The sequence below is a fragment of the Arachis hypogaea genome, chromosome 4, assembly GCF_003086295.3.
Source record: "Arachis hypogaea cultivar Tifrunner chromosome 4, arahy.Tifrunner.gnm2.J5K5, whole genome shotgun sequence".
Taxonomy (NCBI): domain Eukaryota; kingdom Viridiplantae; phylum Streptophyta; class Magnoliopsida; order Fabales; family Fabaceae; genus Arachis; species Arachis hypogaea.
Window position 1 is genome coordinate 7,489,641 of NC_092039.1, and position 18,694 is coordinate 7,508,334.

The 18,694-nt window shown below is 35.5% G+C and overlaps 3 protein-coding genes and 3 long non-coding RNA genes across 9 annotated transcripts; 3 read left to right on the top strand and 3 right to left on the bottom strand.

Moving 5' to 3' along the window:
• The first annotated feature begins 30 nt into the window (after positions 1 to 30).
• LOC140184387 (uncharacterized) lies at positions 31 to 3,486 on the top strand. Its single transcript, XR_011880899.1, has 3 exons — positions 31 to 384; positions 2,110 to 3,027; positions 3,267 to 3,486. It is a non-coding gene; the product is annotated as an uncharacterized lncRNA (long non-coding RNA).
• On the bottom strand, positions 1,492 to 3,421 carry LOC140184386 (uncharacterized). The gene is made up of 2 exons (XR_011880898.1): positions 3,212 to 3,421; positions 1,492 to 2,990 (listed from the first exon to the last, which is right to left on the bottom strand). It is a non-coding gene; the product is annotated as an uncharacterized lncRNA (long non-coding RNA).
• Positions 3,487 to 4,806: 1,320 nt separating the features above from the next.
• On the top strand, positions 4,807 to 8,943 carry LOC112796103 (uncharacterized). 3 transcript variants are annotated; one of them, XM_025838389.3, is made up of 5 exons: positions 4,807 to 5,351; positions 6,218 to 6,503; positions 7,254 to 7,490; positions 7,605 to 7,822; positions 8,618 to 8,943. In XM_025838389.3, exons 2-5 carry the CDS (start codon positions 6,249 to 6,251, stop codon positions 8,847 to 8,849), a joined length of 942 nt encoding a protein of 313 aa, XP_025694174.1. In that variant the 5' UTR covers positions 4,807 to 5,351; positions 6,218 to 6,248; the 3' UTR covers positions 8,850 to 8,943. The 3 variants fall into 3 exon arrangements, with proteins under 3 accessions (XP_025694174.1, XP_025694175.1, XP_025694176.1); XM_025838390.3 differs by having other exon boundaries at positions 4,886 to 5,298; XM_025838391.3 differs by lacking the exon at positions 4,807 to 5,351 and adding an exon at positions 5,453 to 5,644.
• A 1,119-nt stretch (positions 8,944 to 10,062) lies between these two features.
• Positions 10,063 to 12,211, top strand: LOC140184385 (uncharacterized). Its single transcript, XR_011880897.1, has 2 exons — positions 10,063 to 10,215; positions 11,589 to 12,211. It is a non-coding gene; the product is annotated as an uncharacterized lncRNA (long non-coding RNA).
• On the bottom strand, positions 10,756 to 14,547 carry LOC112796102 (MLO-like protein 13). Of its 2 annotated transcripts, XM_025838388.2 has the most exons (14): positions 14,233 to 14,547; positions 13,607 to 13,664; positions 13,234 to 13,454; positions 12,964 to 13,080; positions 12,817 to 12,874; positions 12,621 to 12,712; positions 12,411 to 12,485; positions 12,215 to 12,303; positions 12,068 to 12,117; positions 11,950 to 11,990; positions 11,659 to 11,850; positions 11,407 to 11,474; positions 11,259 to 11,319; positions 10,756 to 11,165 (listed from the first exon to the last, which is right to left on the bottom strand). In XM_025838388.2, the coding sequence occupies exons 1-14, from the start codon at positions 14,353 to 14,355 to the stop codon at positions 10,896 to 10,898; spliced, it is 1,515 nt and encodes a 504-aa protein (XP_025694173.1). In that variant the 5' UTR covers positions 14,356 to 14,547; the 3' UTR covers positions 10,756 to 10,895. The 2 variants fall into 2 exon arrangements, with proteins under 2 accessions (XP_025694173.1, XP_072091048.1); XM_072234947.1 differs by lacking the exons at positions 10,756 to 11,165; positions 11,259 to 11,319 and having other exon boundaries at positions 11,403 to 11,474.
• Positions 14,548 to 14,932: 385 nt separating this feature from the next.
• On the bottom strand, positions 14,933 to 18,244 carry LOC112796100 (endoglucanase 25). The gene is made up of 6 exons (XM_025838387.2): positions 17,620 to 18,244; positions 16,884 to 17,197; positions 16,324 to 16,785; positions 16,068 to 16,203; positions 15,805 to 15,977; positions 14,933 to 15,684 (listed from the first exon to the last, which is right to left on the bottom strand). The coding sequence occupies exons 1-6, from the start codon at positions 17,996 to 17,998 to the stop codon at positions 15,283 to 15,285; spliced, it is 1,866 nt and encodes a 621-aa protein (XP_025694172.1). The 5' UTR covers positions 17,999 to 18,244; the 3' UTR covers positions 14,933 to 15,282.
• Between the last annotated feature and the right edge of the window lie 450 nt (positions 18,245 to 18,694).

The window sequence follows — 18,694 nt, forward strand, 5'->3', positions numbered from 1 at the left end:
GACTTACAAGTCTCGCTCTCAAAGAAAATTGTCGCCTTCTGAAGTACGTTTCTGTAATTCTGTTTCTGCTCAGTAATCTTTGCAATCATGGCAGGTGCAATTGTAAGTCAAGCTTTAGTGTCTAGTTTTATTCAAGTTGTTTTTGACAACGTTGTTTCACCTGAGTTTGTGAATTTTCATTCGGGGAAAGAAGCTTCACAAGAAGCTAATCAAAAGGTTGGAGACCAATCTGTATGCAGTTCAAGCTGTTTTTAATGATGCTGAGCAGCGAGAAATCAATGATCCTGCTGTGAAAAGTGGCTCGATGATCTCAAAGATGCTGTCTATGATGTTGATGACTTGTTAGATCGTGTTTCAACCGAAGCAGGAACGGCTCAAAAGGAGGTTAGTACCTTGTTCTCTCGCTTTCAAATTTTTGAGAGTCCGAGGTTGTTACAAAACTGGAAGACATAACTGAGAGACTAGAATATGTTGGAAAAAGCAAAGACATTATTGGTCTAAAAGAGAATGCTAGGGAGAGCTTGTTGTGGAGAACACCATCAACATCCCTGTTAGAAAGATCCACTATATATGGTAGAGATCAAGACAAAGAAGCCATAATGGAATTGTTATTTGATGATACAACAGATGCTAAAATATCTGTGATTCCAATTGTTGGCATGGGTGGGTTTGGAAAAACCACTTTAGCTCAATTGGTGTATAATGATGAGTCTTTGGAGCAAATATTTGATCTTAAGTTGTGGATTTATGTTTCTGAAAATTTTGATATTCAGAAGATCACCAAGACTATGATAGAGGCAGTTACTTCAAGTAGCTGTGATATGAAGGATTTGGGTTTTCTTCAACTCGAATTGAAGGAAAAGCTGATAGGGAAGAAGTACTTAGTTGTTTTGGACGATGTTTGGAATGAGAACTATGGTGTTTGGAATGATTTTCAGAAGCCTCTTCAACATAGGGCCAAAGGGAAGTAAAATTCTTGCAACAACTCGTAGCGAGAAGGTTGCTTCCGTTGTCCAAACATGTCCAGCTTATCATCTAAGTCAATTAGATGATGAAGATTCAATTGCTGGTTGGTGTTTGCTAACCACTCATGTCTTCCATTAGAATTAGGAGAAGATTCAAGTAAGAAGAAGATTGGTAGACAAATCGCTGAAAAGTGTAAGGGGTTACCATTAGCAGCGCTAATGATCGTGTTTGGATCTCTCTTGTACAAACACTGAAACTGTACTTTTGTGATAATCTGCATAGGCTTCCAAGCAGCATGCAAAATCTTGTGAATTTGCGCCATCTTGACATTGGGGAAAGTTCTTTGCTGGAGTTGCCAAAGGGAATGAGCAAACTACAAAATCTGCAACACTTGACTGACTTCATTGTTGAAGAGAACATGATTGCAGAACTTGGAGGACTTGCAAATATCCATGGCCCCTTTGGGATTTGCAAATTAGAGAATGTCCGGAATAGCAGCGAGCCATCAGAGGCAAGAATGATGGAGAAGAAGCACATTAGTACTTTGTTTTATGTATGGTCTCGAATTCCAGCATGAAAGAGACATATTTGACAAGTTACAACCTCACAATGAGGTGAAAGAGCTATTGACATATAGCTACAGAGGTACAACATTTCCAAATTGGCTAGGCCACTCTTCCTACCACAATATGAGTAGCATTGTTCTTGACTCCTGCAGAAACTGCTGCATACTTCCTTCACTTGGACAACTTCCTAATCTCAAGTCCTTGATCATTGTGAATTTCAATTCTTCGCAGACCATTGGTGCTGAGTTCTACAGGAATGATAGTTTTTTCAGGACAGCACCACCTTTTCCATCCTTGGAACATCTTGAATTCTGTTACATGCCTTGCTGGGAGGAGTGGGATTCATTTGAGCCTAGTGCTTTTCCTCAACTTAAACATCTTGCACTGCATTTTATTGTCCAATATTATCAAAACGTTTGCCTGATCACCTTCCTGTGTTGGAAACACTCAGCATTACAGGATGCCAGAAGCTTGTTTCTTCTTTCCCAAGGGCTCCTGCAATTCGCATAGTGATATCCAAAAGCGATAATGTAGATCTGCAGGATTTGCCACTCACTGAATTCTCTTTCATTTTCAGGCAGCCAGGTGGTACAATCTATGTTCAAGGCCATTGCAAACGCCATACCAACACATCTCCAATCCTTGAGCATCTCAGGCTGTTGGTCTGCTGTATCATTTCCGGGAGACTATTTACCAGCATCTCTAAAAGCCTTGCATATCAAGGATTGTAAAAGATTGGAATTCCCAAACCAACAACACCCCCACCAGTTTCTAGAGTTACTGAGAATAACCAACAGCTGTGGCTCACTGACAAGCTTCCATTGGAGATGTTTCCAAGTCTCTTGAATGTACTCGGTGTCAAAATCTGGAGTCTCTTACAGTGTCACATGATGCTGCTCTTCAAAATCTCAAAAGCCTTACCATTGATGACTGCTGCAGTTTTGTATTCTTTGCCAGAGAAGGAATTGTTGTGGCTGGCATGAATTGTTCTCTCCCAAAACTACAGAATCTCACCATAAAGCACTGTCCGAAACTTGATTTGTTTCCTATAAGGGATCTGCTACCTAACCTGAGATCACTCAATATCACAAATTGTGTGAAACTATTAAGCTTGGTAACATCAAAGGAGTTGCATCCACAGGGCCTTACACATCTCATTATTGGTGGTGCATGTGATAGAGTCAAGTCCTTCCCAATCGAGGGCTCCTCGCTGCCGGCCTCCCTTATGAACCTCGAACTCAACGGATTGTTGAGTCTAGAGACATTGGATTGTAAAGGGCTTGCCACCCTCACTTCCCTCCAACAATTAACTATTGCAGATTGTCCCAAGCTGGAGAATCTGCATGGAGAAAAGGCTACCTGCATGCTTATCACAACTCTAATCTACTATTCCTCTTCCATGGAAAAACTGTACCGGAAGAAGGACCCAATCATTTTGGGCTGAAGTGTCTTACATCCCTGAAATTCAAATAATCTATCAAGGATTATCAAAGAGGTAATTCTTCTGCACTCTCCAAAGGCAATAATTTAACAACTAGATTGGGAAAAGTGAATCATTAACTTGTACCTTCTTCATCAAAGTTTTCAGTTTCATTTAACTTATATAGTTGATGGAAAGCATATGGAATAGCAGATTCAGGGTATAAGTTTTTCTGCAGTAAAAATTGTGTATTACTTACACAAAAAATGACTTGCAATGAAAGCAACTAACATCCTTTTCCCTGTTGCATGCAGTTCATGAAAGTTTATATGTCCATGCCAATCAGCTGCTATTCAAGAACAATGATTTCTTGGGTAGTATTATTTTGAGGCAAAGATTATCCAAGGGAGGGATTTCATTGCAGGATATAAATATAAAGTTCAAAGGCTCCTTATGACCAAATAAGTTTGTGCAAGTGTTTATCGCTATATATATATATATATAGTATAAGAAGAATTTTAAATGTATTTACAACACTGGTGTTTTAGTAATTTTAATTATTAATTTTAATTATAAAAAATAATATATATTAATTGAAATTAATTATTAAAATTATTAAAATATTGGTGTTTTAAATATTTTTAAAATTTTTTTAATATACTATTAGAAAATTTTAAGTGTTTTACAAATATTAGTATTTTAGTCATTTTAATTTTAACCTCAATTATGTATATATTTTTATAACAAAGATTAATGGTTAAAATTACTTAAATATGGATAAAGATCATGTGAAGCGAAGCATGTTTTTGTTTGCTCCTGTTTCAGAATTTACTACAAGAGCTAATTAATTTGACAAGAGAGAATTTTAGTACTCATTCTTCTCCACCAATTCAATGGGGTTAGTTCCTTATTTTATCATATGGTAGCAAAAGAAAAATAGTCGTAAAAAATTATACAAAAGAAAGTGAATATAAATAACAATTCTTTTGAGAAACGGTGTGGCGTGGGCATGAGGGGGTTTGTATGTGGTGTCCACGTGGAGTTCAATAGGTAGGTGCTTCATTTCTCAGTTCTCCATTTGCACAGTTTCCACCACAACTTTTTTTTTCTCTCATCATATCTTTTAATTTGATAAAACAAAAATTAATTTATTATAAATTAAAATTTTATTAAAAATTTATTATTAATTAAAAAATTATTATAAAAAAATTTAAATTCTATATATTTACTTAAATAGAATAATAAATTAATTATTAAATTAGTCTAAGATAATTAAGATAACTCTTTTTTATATTAAGAAGATATTAGATTAGATTGGATTAGATTAGATTAGATATCATTTAAAAACTAAAAAATGTTTAGAGGATATACTACTATTAATCTAACGTAAATTTAATTATCCAATTATATTAAATTAATAATATTAATATGGACAAATAACCAGTTTTGCAGGTAATCTGGTAGAAGGAACATTGAAAAGTCAATCCTTCAATCTAATATTATAGATAAATAAAAGAATAGACCAAGTATATTTTATTATTATTATATAAATGTTTCTAGTTTCTAGATATGAAGGAAGAGACCATCTAGAAGAATAAGAATAAGCCATCACACTTGTTCCTGCTTTCTGTTCTGCTACACTGTACACTCTTTATCAGGAATCACCACACAAGTCAAGCACGTGACTGTCACGCGTGAGATTCGATATACTATGACACATGATATTAAGGAAAAATAGCTGGAAAAATAAAAATAGCTAAATATTAAATAAATAAATAAATTATTTCTTTTCTTTAAAAATTAATCTTATCTTTTTCCCCATGAAAACCATTAAAAATATTTGAATCCAATGGTATTACAGAAAATTTTCATAAATCTTATTTTATTTCTATGATAGAAAGATATTTAGTAAGAAGTTAATTATCTGAAAATTGCTGCTAAATTTTTAACTGCCTGATTCAGTAGTTAGAATTTCACATTTCATATTCCTTACACTATAAGCATAGAGTAAAAAACTTTCATATATATATAAAAAAAAGAGAATAAAGTAAAATTATTCTTCTTTTCTCTTTTGTCCCAAACAAAATGGAATGGTAGGTTAGAAAATTCAATTTAAAAAAAAAAAAAAAAACACGCATGGATTTTTGTTTGAAGGTTGAAAACCTCGTTAAGTTTGAAAACGAAGCATCCGTGAGCTCATCAAGGCAACAAGGCTTTTTCTTGATTCTCTATTTTGTTGCGTTTTGAACGTTGAAACTTTCCTTCCTTTTCCTCTCTCTGCTCAGCTACCTCGTCCTCCGTCCACGGTGGTCGGCGACTTGCTCCGACCAACCTCTCTCTGAGGAGGTTAGCTCCGGAACTTCTTACAAACACGTGGTGTGCTTCTTTTTCTGTTTTTGGTAAGTTTTAATAAAGTGATGAACTTCGTTTGTTTCGTCAAGTGATTTTGATTTTTCAAAATTTTAATCCGTTTAAAATAGAAAAAGAGGTTAATTCGTGTGATCATAAGGGATTGGCTTTAACTTATTGGGTCTAGAAAACAAAACCCCTTTTTCCTCTCTCTCTCTCTCTCTTTCTCTAGTTTTGGAAGTTTTGTGTAAAGGCTTGTAACTTTGCGGTTTTTGGAATATGAAGCAGCGAGTGATCATGGTTTTCAAGTGATGGTTGATTAGGAAGAAGATAGTGTAGAGAGGTAAATGTGCCCCCTTTTTTCTGATGAATGATTCTAGAATTGTTGGAAGTTAGGATAAAGATTGATTTTTTGGATTTTCAGCTGAAAGGGGGGAGCGGGTGAAATGGGGCACTTAGGGTTTTTTTTCAAATTTTTTTTAAGGGGTACCTAGGTTTTAATTGAGGTACTTGAACTCTATATTAGTTGTATGCGGTGATTTTTTGTTACTTGTGAGAACCATGATCAGTTCATAGAAAAGGGGTTGAAAAAACTTCTAAGGGCTATTTGCAGGAGTAGAAAATAGAAACCCAGTGAATTAGTTTGAGAGTTTTCTTGTGCTAAGGGTTGAGTTCAAAGTTTAGAACTGCTTTTCAACTTACATTTTAAAAAAAAAAAAAAAGATTATCTGTCATCTATTTTTTACCATTTAATGTGTCTCTTAGTTGCCTTTAATTATCTGACTAGTTAATTCGTGGTCTCTAAGCCTTGAAGATGAATTATTATCTACTCTTGGTCAATTTGGTATGTATGTAGGATCATATATACAATTTAAATTTTGAATAACTGTCTCAGCTTGATGCTTGTGTTCTGCAGTTGTTTTGTTTCATAGCCTTCTGACATCTCAATGATGACCCAAGAACCATCAGAGGAATTGGAGAAACATGCAACCTCAGGGCATCGTGCAAGAGGCAATAGTGAATACGTTAGACTAGCCATATCTGATGAGCCTAGGGCCGGTGAAGTTGAAATCTCACAGCCTCAAGCAGAACCAGGAATTAATGCTTTCTGGTGGTGGATGAAAGTCTTTCTATGGTGCATTATCATTGTTGTACTTTCTCTTGTTTTACTGAAATGGGGTGTTCCTTTTATTTTTGAAAAGGTATTTCCTCTTACATTGCACTAAATTATTCTAGTAGTTCAGCATTTAGACTAGAGCTGTATTGTTTATGTAGCTTCACTTAGGATGCAGGGTTTGCAATATAGTATTACAATGTTGTTTGGTTGTCATGGATTTATTTGATATCTTTAAACTGAATTTTATTTTGCAAACAATTTAGAAGTTCGGATTTTCCCTTGGCATCGGAATTTTATGTATTTGGTTGATGCTGAATAGTTTAAGGAACTATTAGTTCTGTGCTCTCTTTTACTTTCTGTAAATTATGTGGGACTGGTGTGCAGAATATTATGCTGTTATCCAATCTGATGGAGAAATTTTAGGGAACTGAATTCATATGTGATCGCAGAAATACCCTGATTTTCAGAATGATCACTCCATCAGTAGGACTTGGTAGTTAATTTGTTCTTTGACGTATTAAATTCAAAAAGAGGGATGCAAGGGATTCTTTAGTCTTTTCTTGCAAGTTAGAAGTAAATTTTGCTCAGCACTTTCCAAGTATTATATTCATTTTCCCCCCACTCTGCCAAGTTTTGTGACATTTTAAGTGTTTATAGTAAACTAATAATAAACTTGAAGATCTTGGGAAACTAAGTTGTTATTAATATATTGCTATTGCCTATGAACCGGCTTAGATTCTAATATTTAATTCTCATGTAGTTGCAAACATTCCATGTGTATTATTGGAATATTTTGATTTATTCATATTTGGAAACTTTCATACTTTTGCTGCAGGTTCTTTACCCAATGATGGAATGGGAAGCTACTGCATTTGGCCGCCCAGTTCTTGCCCTTGTACTTGTTGCTTCTTTAGCTTTATTCCCAGTGTTCTTAATTCCTTCCGGCCCTTCCATGTGGTTGGCCGGCATGATTTTCGGTTATGGCATTGGCTTCGTTATAATAATGGTTGGAACAACCATTGGAATGATCCTCCCTTACCTAATTGGGCTACTCTTCCGCGAACGCATTCATGTAAAGTCATTTTGTTTCACATTTAATCACAAGTCCTCTCAGAAGTTAGTGTTGCTTTTTTTTATTATTTAAAAAAAATACCAACTTTACTTATTATCTTGCTATGCTGTGCAGCAATGGTTAAAGAAGTGGCCCACGAATGCCGAAATGATTAGGCTTGCTGGTGAAGGAAATTGGTTCCATCAATTTCAAGTGGTTGCTTTATTTAGAGTTTCTCCATTTCCCTATACTATATTCAATTATGCTATAGTAGTGACAAATATGAGGTTTTGGCCCTACCTATGTGGATCAATAGCAGGAATGGTGCCAGAAGCTTTCATCTACATCTACAGGTTCGTTCTTTTCTACATTCTACCTGCTCTTCAGTGACTTAATACTAGGAATATGAACAACAATAACAACAAAGTTATCCCATTAGGTTGGGTTAACTATATTGGTCAAACAGTGGCATAATACCCTTTCATAGTTCATATGTGTTTCCTTCATTTCTACTTAAAATTTCTTCTAATCATAAAATGAAGACAAAATGCTCCTTTGGGTCCTTGACACAATTTTCCGGAGGCAAATTAGTTCCGCATTGTATCTTCGATTTTTGGGGTTTGGGGGGGGGACGGGGTGGAAATTTTCATGGATGACTTTGGATTTACAGATGGAACTTATCACAAAAAAAGAAAAAAAGAATTCACCCCATTTTTAGCTCACGCTGAACATACTCGGGATTTGAGAATTCCTGTTTTGTCCTCATCATTAAAAATAGAGGATACATAGACTAATGTATCCCCTTTTTCGGCCAGAAGCCAAAAAAGATATTTAGTCTAAATGAAAAGTCAGTGGACATAAAGGTACATTATTTTTAATAAAACATTAAAAGGGAGATTAAACATAAAGGTACATTATTGTTAATAAAACATTAAAAGGGAGATTAAACATATGGTAGAAGAGCACTTATTCTTTTCACCATTCTAAAAATGCTTGTTGCTTTAGTAAGACAAATAAATTATTGATCCTGAATCCTGATAATGATATGATTAATGAGTTGTTTCATGTATTAGTCTTTATTAATGCTTTAATATATTTACATCTTTGTTTCTTTTTCTTATCACTAATGTTGGCCCAATTTTGAGCAGTGGTAGATTAATAAGGACCTTAGCAGATGCACAGTATGGGAGGCATCACTTGACCACTGTGGAAATAGTGTATAACATTATTTCATTCATCGTTGCAATTGTTACCACGGTTGCATTTACTGTTTATGCAAAAAGGACTTTGAATAAACTCAAGATGGCTGAGGCCAATGAGGAATCTGCCTCTGTTTCTGGCATTGCTGATTTTGAGATGCAGAAAGCTTCCCATTCATAAGCATGTCATGTATTTTTTTTAAATCATGATGCTGATAGTGAGCGTGTATATTTATGTATCTAAAGTTTGGTTTAGGAATGCATATTTTATAGTATCATTTTGTCTCCCCCCCCCCCCCCCTCTCTTCCTTTTTCTTTTTTTTTCTCCCTTTCCCCTCTATGGTCCTTGGCTCTATTCTGTAAGGCTATAAAAAATTACCAGTTCGTTAGAAGGCCATAGATTTGATGCACACATAAGGAGATAAAATGCATAACTTGACCATTGGTAAAGAAATCAACCACAGTTATCACACTTACACATTTCATTGCTTTTATGGTTACATCTTGTGAATTTTTGTTAGTTGACGAGTTTGAACTCTTGAGCAATTATGACGTGTATGCTTGTGTCCTAGGAGAGTATGAAGTCAAAATTAGTCTCTGAAAGATTATTTGTTATTTAAATTGGTGTTCGAAATTTTTTTTTAATCAAATTCGTCTTTTAAAGATTTTAAATTTATTATATTAGTCATTCTGTCACTTTTATTGCTAACAGCGTCAATATTTGCTAATGTAAAATGTTAAGTGGCATTAAAACACATACTTAGTAGTCTTGATTGGTAGTCAACATGATAAATTTATAAAATTAGATCAAATCAATTCTAAATTCAGATATTTCAATGTTTCAAGTTTTCTCTTCAGTTAGGTTTTTATTTGATTTAATTTCAAAAATTTTATCATGTCAATAATCAATTAAGATTTTTAGATGTGTATTGTGATATCACTTTAATGTGTTACATTAGCAAACTTTGACGTCGTTAACAAAGCAAGTGATGAAAGAACTAACTTACGCGATTAACTTAAAATTTTTGAACGGCGAAATAGATTAAAAAAAATTAAGGGATCAATTTAAAGAACGAGTGATTTTTCAAAACGAATTTAACCATTTACTCGTCGTAGTATTATGATTGCTTAAATTTGATTTATTTTTACAAACACTTCACTTTACCATTTAAAGAGAAAACATCTAAATAGTTACTGAATAGTTTTCATTGCTCTAACAATCGAAGTTCAATTAAAGGGAAAACATCTAAATTCACATGATTGTCCAATTAATGAGTAGTTAATAATTTAAAACCCAACTACTGCAATTGATTGGCGTGTAACGCATGAATTGGATGCCCTACCTTCCCACTTTTTTGGGTTACATCTACTGTGTGGTTGCATTTACGTATTTTGTGCTAAAGTAGCTTTAATGGAAACCTTTTTGAGGTGGCTTTAAAAGATGAAGTAACTATAATTCCTAAAATCAAAGAAGGAAAAAAAAAAGATCTAAGGACTTCTCCACTAATTAAATCAACAGAAGTCTCTTCATTGTTTGGCTCATCAAGGTTTGTTTATTCATATAATTAATTTGTCATCAAATTTACTTAAATAACTATTAATGATATGGTATGATGGACTGACTGATGGTCATTTTTGTATTTTTTGAAAAAATAATGAATTATTTTAAGAAAAGAAACGGTTCTAATGTTACTAGGGTCTAGGATTACACAACTAATATGTCTATCTCCATATTCATTTTAAGAGGTCGTGAGTTCGAGTCTCCTTATTTTTGGTAAAAAAAAAAAAGATTTTAAGAATAAAATTTAATCGATAACATTTTTAAACAGAAAGAAAGAATACCCATAAAATGAAATGAATAAATTTTCAAATTATAAAAAAGATTAAGAAAGAAGATAAGTTTTCAAATAAATTCCTAACTATAACTTCTTACCCAGAAAATTTCATTTGTTTATCACATGAATTCCTAAAATAATTCATTTGAAACTCACACAAACGGATAACTGTGCAACAAAGCTTTCTACATTCCAAGTTGGAATGTTTGACAAACAAGACATAGCCTCAGAAACTCAAACAACAATCAACTATGACATTCCAATCTGTTACTTTCCTTTTCCTATTTATTTATTTTCATATGTCTCAGAACAAATGGTTATTGTCTATAAATTTAGATCCTTGTATCAACACTCACTTTGATGTACAATGAGATGGTGATGATGAATTCATGTTATTGAGCATGTCTCAAAGAATAACTAATAGGCCTGTCCAAAGGAATTTGGACAATGCTGCTAGGAAGCTCAATTGAAGATGTTGTTGCATCTTCCATCTCCATGGCTATTTCATGTTCATCATTTTGTGTTTGTTCTTTGGTCATTCTATGGGATGATATGCTCCGCCACCTACTGGTGCCGGAGTTCTCATGTCTTTCCTCTGCCCAATTCAAGAGGGCTTCCTCCACCCGCGGATCGAGCATACCCTTCTTGAAACCACTACCCATCTGATACTCAGCCAAGTTATACACTATGTTAGAATTTCAATCATAGCCTAGATTTGTTCTTTGAATGTAATGAGAAGAGGCAGATTAACCAACCTGAGTAACAAGAGTATATAGAGGCAAGGTGCTGTAACTGCAAAGCACTTGAACAATCACACTGCATGACATTACCAACAAACAATCACAGAATGCCACAACATTCTAGCAAATAAAATTTGGGCCAATTCTAGCTCTTGAATATTACCCCATTATAAGTCTTGGGATGATGTAGGATATTTTCTCCATAATGCATGAATCAAATCCATATGTGCACTGCAGAAGGGATAGAAAACAAAAAAAAATTGGTGACTAGCTTAGTACTCACTTCAATTTGATATTTTCATACAATAAAAGATGAAGTTGAAATTGTGTTGCTTTGATTTGAAGGAAGCTAAGGACATCTTGTGTTATGGGGAAAGTAAAAACAAATGACAAGATTTTGTGTGAGACAACTCACCCAGATCCAGAAGAAAAATGCAATCTCAAAAGAGTTCTGAAATAAAGTGAAATGAAGCAAGTCAAGGACAAGTGTTGGGCGGCTAAACCAGAAGTATTCATCTGACGGCTTCACACGTGCTGACTCCTGCGCCGGCTCCTGCGCCAAGCGCGCTATGATGTGCTCTAACTTTGCCCCCACAAGAAGCAAAATCTGTTTCACCAAGCAAAATGAGTGTAAGCCTTACTGATATCTAACTCTTCTTCAGTAATGTTAACAAAAAATCCATTTGTAAAGAACTTGATCACTTACTATCACTGGTAAAAAGGCAAGCCAGAAATAAGTGTGCCACCCTGCATAGTGAAATCATAAGTAGGATTAAAAGGGCCATTGCAGAATTTAATATTGCTGAACAGGATTGAGGTAGTACCTGCAATATTTAGCAGCAAAAACAGCACAACAAAGAGCCACAGGTACCAGCTGTGGTAGAAAAACCAATGAAGAACAGTTGCCTTAAAACTCAAGTTATCTAGCATTAAAATAAAAATAAAAAACAGATATGTTTGAATTCTCTCACCTTATGCCTACAATTCTTCTGAAATCAACTTCAAGTGTCCGCACCATGTAATTGTGGAAATCAAACTGAGGTTTGCGTGGGCAATGTTCCTGGAAAACAGTTACAATGAAGATTATTTTACATGTTCACACGATGGAATGATTATTCTTTTAGAGAAGTTAAGCATTAACCATATACAACAAGACTGGATCTTGACCTTGATAAATCCATAACGCAGCGCAATGTAGTCAGATTCAGTAACAGAACCATAAAATTGCTTGAAGAATGATATCTGCCAACAACATAAAATCAAAGGTGAATACATCAGGAAAGAGGCCATCTTATGTAGTTTGAAATTCTCAGTAGCATTAACATAAAGACTAAATAAATTGTTAAAAAATCACTCATAGAATTGTAAAAAACTTACCAGCCAACCAACAACAGCTGCTCTTCTCCAATATCCGTCGGCGTGTTTCTTGAAGAACTCATGGTGATGGAGAGCTTGGATACTACTAGAATCTGATGATCATGAATGCAAGAATAGCAAGAATGTTGGAATCTAAAAAATCCAAGTCAATTCACTTTTCTATATATAAATCATCTGGTATTTCAGATTAAATTACCTCCTGTTCTTGTTATTTTGCTCTTAATTTCTTCCTCCCATCTCTTCCACTGACGCATCTACATAAAGGTAAGAAGTAAACATGATTATTGTTAATCATGAAATATATCAACTTTTAATAATGAGTATCGCATTGCCGGTTTATTACCCTTGTGATTCCAAGAAACAATGTGGTGACACAGAATATTGCATGCACTAAAGCCAATACAAAGATGAAAATGTGCAAATGATGCAATGATTCTTGTGATAACAGTGGAACCTTCCCCTGCATAACAAAGGAAAAAAATGCATTACAGTTCAAAATTTAGTATTTTCTTATGATATGATATCTTAAGTATCTTCTCAAATATTCCTATATACTTTCTTAGTAATGAAGTATTAGCCTTAACAGATGACAATAAAATCATTGACTTGTCACCTTACTCCTACAATGCTGAGAACTATCTTCAACAGAAAAAAGCCTTCTTTTGTTGATTATACCATCATAGTAGATCTGATCGTGTGCTGAACCTTCAGACGATTCATGTGGCCTCTTGCATGGAAGCATGGTGGTTGTAAGCTCAGGTGAGATGCAAATGTGGCTTATTGCAGTTTGAAAGACAGTTAGTAGAAGGGAAATGAACCCTAAAAGCATCAATTCTGGCAGAAATGAGGTACAAGCTGATTAGGCAATAGAATCATAAAGAAAAACATGTCATGTAAGTTTCAATAAGAACAAGAGTTAATAAACATTGTTTACTGCAGTTAAGGGTGTCTAAACATAATTAGAGGGGGAAGAAAAAGGAAGCTACCTTCTTGCAATTTTTGCAAGGCATCAAATAATGGAGTTTGGTTCTTTTTCTTGAAGTACTGCAACATCATGAGGAAAGCAAGTCATATTAGGATAACTAAGTAGCATAATCAGAACTAAATATCGGAAAATCGACTACGCTGCCGGGTCTATATACACGCCTTTCATCCTATTCAACATTATTAGTCTTACGGTTATACAATAGAATTTACCTTTAAGTTTCAATGGTACTATTTTATCAGAGCTAAGGCTATGTCTAGTTGAAAAATAATATGTAGAAAAATAGGAGAGTAACTAGCAATCACAATTATCAAACTTTGTTCAATTAGGCATCATTCCTGTGTATGAAAACTCAGATCACAGTATTGCACCAATGCATGCATAATAATGTGATTATAATCTTCTCTAGCATTACAAAAAGGATAACAATTGATTTTGGTTCTTAAAATTTAAGGTGTTATTTGTGAGTTCTGATTTTCAAGGGTAAGAGGCGAAATATTGGCCTAAAGGATAAAATGCAGTCCTTTTTACTCTTCAGATCCTTCCCCTTAAACTCACAAACATACCTTAACAGAAGGATACATTGGATAAGGTTCTAGAAATCTAAAGACATATGTGCTACTTTACCTTTCCGAGCTTGTGGAGGCCGCGCTCGACAACAAGAGAGATAAAAACAATGATGGTGCAAACAACAGCTACAATCCATGTTGGTGTATATTCCAGAGACTCATTTAGTTCTTCTTCTGCCATGTTGTTTTAGCAATGTAGTTTGATAGAATGAAGAGTAGACAACAATTCTTCTGTTCAATATATATACATTTGTCTCTGAATGATGATATAAGGAAACCATATTCTGCTAACTTATCTTTATGTTTTTATTGTCTCAATGTAATGAACGCTGAAACATGATTCTGTATCATATAATACTAACAAGAAAGGAATGTTTTCCAAATCAATAAGGAATAAGGTACATGTACAGCTATGTCAAGTTGGGTTCAAACGTAGAACCAGATTCTAAGTTCTGTTCATAAGTGGCGTGCAGAATTGGTTTAATTAAGAACATAAAAGACCTTTCCCATTCACATTTTCACAAGAGAAAATGTAAAGAACATTGTTAGTGGCGTGTCCTTGTCATCTTTTACTTAATTATTTATTTTATTCTTTTTGTGTGCATGCTTCCCTTAAAAATAAAAAATAAAAAATATACCCATAAGTATCCTCTCTCTCAGAATAATGCTCAAGTTAGAACACCACCAATTGAACTTTACAAAATAGGTAGAGTCATCTATATGATGCTACAAAACATTTAGACAAGTTAAAGAGGGTGTTAAGTAGGTAACAAGGAGACATTAGATGAAAACTTTAAAACAATTACAAGTTGTTCAGTTTTCCTGTTTAAAAAATACAAGATTTGATTTTGATACATATACACTATGTATATCACAAAAAAACACTCAAAAAGTACCACTTTTATCAAGGCTATTCTTGAGTTTTGTCCATAGGTACAAGGCACAACCAGATTCACAAGGCCATGTTCCATTACTGCAGAGTTTTCTCCATGCCCATGTCTTCAAAATTACCATGATCTTCCAGTTTGATGCAAAATAAGAAAAGGTTATCAATACACTCGTCGTTTCGGGTACACACTGGAATAGAGATGACGAATGGCATCACGCCTTATGGTTTCCATGGTGCTGGAGGTGGTGGTGGTGTAGGGAACATTGGAGGAACAGCAGAGAAAATGGTGTTTTTGTCTATGCTTGTGCTTTTGTCGCCTGACAATGCCACAAGAGCAGCTACTAAACCAGCATTTCCGGCAAGTGTTGGCTCCGTGTAGTTGTAGTTTGTACGAACATCATGGAACCCATCATGCTTGTCAGGTCCAGCAACCATGGCACCAACAAGGGTATTTGGGTTTGGCTTCGTCGTGTCTCTCCATTTCCAACCACCTTTACAGTTGTACTTAACCTTATTCTTTGGTATAGATGCACCTCTATGGTGGACATGTTTTGGATAGTGGTTACCAAAACCAACAATGTAGCTCATTTTCCGAGGATTGTTCCCAAGAATGTAATTAATCTGCAAAAACACCATCAGAGAAAAAATTAACCATGATACCTTAATGATTTTAATTATGCTAAAAAAGAGTTAGATGCCATAGAAGTCATGTCAGCCTTGGAGGAGGAGAGTTTCACGCACCTGGGTCCTGGCAAAGTCACGAAGAACTTCGGTTGAGAAGAAGTTGGGTCCACAATACCATCCAGGAGTATCAGCAGCATCCAGATAGTCACTGAATACAGCAGCCAAGAAGGCAGAATTGACAACATATTGGAGAGGCTGAGGCCTACCATGGTTCAATTGAATCAAGCCTCCTGTCATGTGTGCATCAAATACCGGCATTTCATAAGAATTGAAAAGGACTTCTAATGCCTAGGGAAACGGTGTGAAGTAAGAAAGGTTACCTTTGGTTCTGTTAAAGCTTGTGAAAACTGGGAGGTACGAGCACATGACTATGCTGGTCTGGTTGTGGAAGGTTCTTAAAATTTCTTCATATGGATATCCAGGACTCAAGAACAACCTCAAACGACTCAGAAGAACCTATATACAAGCATACATGATCGAATTAGTCACATGTGCTTTGGGTTTATGGTGGAAACTCAACAATATCCACAAGAAAGAGCAAACTGGTGATGTAATTGAAAACAATAACAAAATTACCTGAGCACCGGCAAGCTTGTTATCCCAGCTAAACACACCATAGTCAGGACCTCCCCAGAAGGCCCCAGCATGCTTGGCAAGACCAGGAGCAGTAGCAAGCTTAAGATATGAAGAATTTCCGGTTGCATAATACATCCAAGCCCCTCCCCAAACAAACTCATCCCAGTAGCTAGTGGAGTTGTAAAAGATTGAAGCCTCTGAACTACCAGCACTGTATCTGCCTCTCTGCTCCCTTGCAAACCTGAAGAGGGTGGTGGCACCATGAACAAGTTTCTTCGAATACGCCTTGTTGTCTTTAAAAACAATGGATGCAGCAGCCAAGGCAGCAGCCATTTCTGCCGCAAGGTCCGAGCAACTGTGACATTCAGTTACAGGCCGGTCATAATCAATGTCCTCTGGCCGCATCCAGCAGTAGTGGTCGTTTGGTGTTGTACTCCCTCCGGAAGTATCTCCTACCCCAACCTGCCAAATACATAAAGAGATTCACACACATAAATTAACTACAAAAATTAAATAATTCAAAGAAAAATGTTATTTTAATCATGATTCATGATGCTTACTTGTGCGGCAAGGGTGGTGATAGAATCGGCAGTACTATTGAAGGTCTTGAGGAAGTAATCCGTTCCCCATTTAATGAGTTCCTTGACATGGCTGAGCTCGCCGGCAGCATCGTACTTGGCGCTGTATTCGATGACACTCCAGCTCAACATGGTGATGGCAAAGGACTGAGGGAAGTTGAACTTGATGGCATCTCCGGCATCATAATAGCCACCCACCAGATCCTTGATGGCGGCCGAAACCCCGTCTCCCTTCCCATCTTGTAGACAAGAGTTACCCCTCCATGAAACATTATTATGCTTTGGTAATTTCCCAGCTGCAAACAAAAGGCATAGAAACCAAATCAGGAACACAAAAACTCCAAGAATAAATCCTCACAAGAAATTGATCCTTCATGAAAAAAAAAAAAACACCAAAACACATTATCAGCATCAAGGATCTCCAATTATGGGAACAACAACAATCACCAGATGCCACTATCATGATAAGAACCAAACTCAAACCATGTATCCACTCCTTTTCAAAATGAAAGCGAAACTAATCATCATAATTCACAATAATGTACTACTCCCTTCATCAACCTCCCAAACTCAGGATCGCCAATTATAGTAATAAAAACAAAATAACTAATTATCACATAAATGCATCAAAGCAAAAAAAAATTCACTCATTTTTGAATGCAAGCACATGAAAAAACAAAGCAAAAGAAAAACAGAGAGCAATGAAATAAACGCTAACATTTTTGAGCGTTGAAGAACATAAGAGCCTTATGAAGCGCAAGGGTATAATTATCAGGAGGAGGATGCTTATGGTGATGACGTGGCACAGTTTTGACGATGAGAGTAACGAAGCCAGCAAGAAACGCAGAGAACAAGAGAGTTCCGACGGTCCAAACGAAGATCTTGCGGCTGACGATGATGCAACCGAGATCCACGTACTTCTTCTTCTTCTGCTCGCCGGGGCCGAGGAGCCAGCTCTGCTGAGTCTCGTCGAGTGGACGCGAGAGCGCCGCCCTGTCGAGGTCCTGCAGGTTCCGGCTGCGGTCGTCGTCGGTGGCGGAGTCAGTGGCGTTGATCTCCAACGGACCTCCCCAGGGGTCCCTACCGTACATACTCATGTTGCTGGCGTAATGCTACTCCCAATGCTACTCCCACCGACACTTTTTGTGTGAAGAATGAATGAAGAGAGAAATGAGAGTTAGTGTGAGACTGTGAGAGTGAGAGACACTACAACTCAACTACTAACGCTTTCTCTTCTTCTCTTTTTAGCCTTGTTGCTAACTGAATTATTATATTTACTTTCTTTTTACGAGTTCATGCTAGATAGAGAGCTAATGAAATATTTGTATAAGTTTACTAAGATTGAATTTTTAAACTTTCAGATTTAGAATTTTAATATTATGTCATGAAAAAAAATAACATTAATAATTATATTTTTAATATTCTTTAAACTTTTATTATACACATTATACAAATATTCTATTGACTTTCTATACTTATATTTTTTTTATGTAATTGATTTTTTACCTTGTTTATTTATTTATGATTGTCTCTTCTTTTTTAGTTGAATTATTATCTTGTTTTTTTTTTTAAGTTGAATTGGTAATTTTCAGGTGGGAAGGCAACATTGGTGATTTGGTGTACTAATAAGTAATAAGTGACGGTGCCTCATTGGTTAAGTGTATTTGATTAAGCAATAATAACAACAATTAGTTGGCAATAATGTCACGTGAGGTGGGATTTAGCTTTCGTATATTTTAATTAGGAAGATGAATTATTAGGTGGAAGAAACTGACTACCTTACTGATATCGAC

Excerpts from the sequence above, each read along its gene's own strand:
- LOC112796102 (XM_025838388.2), bottom strand. The coding sequence starts at position 14,355 with ATGGCAGAAGAAGAACTAAATGAGTCTCTGGAATATACACCAACATGG. Across the intron at positions 12,118-12,214 it reads AGAAGAATTGTAGGCATAAG|CTGGTACCTGTGGCTCTTTG; the intron begins GTGAGAGAATTC and ends TTTCTACCACAG. Across the intron at positions 11,475-11,658 it reads CATTTTTCTTCTGGATCTGG|TGCACATATGGATTTGATTC; the intron begins GTGAGTTGTCTC and ends TCCCTTCTGCAG.
- LOC112796103 (XM_025838389.3), top strand. The coding sequence starts at position 6,249 with ATGATGACCCAAGAACCATCAGAGGAATTGGAGAAACATGCAACCTCA. Across the intron at positions 6,504-7,253 it reads TTCCTTTTATTTTTGAAAAG|GTTCTTTACCCAATGATGGA; the intron begins GTATTTCCTCTT and ends CTTTTGCTGCAG. Across the intron at positions 7,823-8,617 it reads GCTTTCATCTACATCTACAG|TGGTAGATTAATAAGGACCT; the intron begins GTTCGTTCTTTT and ends AATTTTGAGCAG.
- LOC112796100 (XM_025838387.2), bottom strand. The coding sequence starts at position 17,998 with ATGAGTATGTACGGTAGGGACCCCTGGGGAGGTCCGTTGGAGATCAAC. Across the intron at positions 16,786-16,883 it reads TCACCACCCTTGCCGCACAA|GTTGGGGTAGGAGATACTTC; the intron begins GTAAGCATCATG and ends TGTATTTGGCAG. Across the intron at positions 16,204-16,323 it reads ACAAGCTTGCCGGTGCTCAG|GTTCTTCTGAGTCGTTTGAG; the intron begins GTAATTTTGTTA and ends GCTTGTATATAG.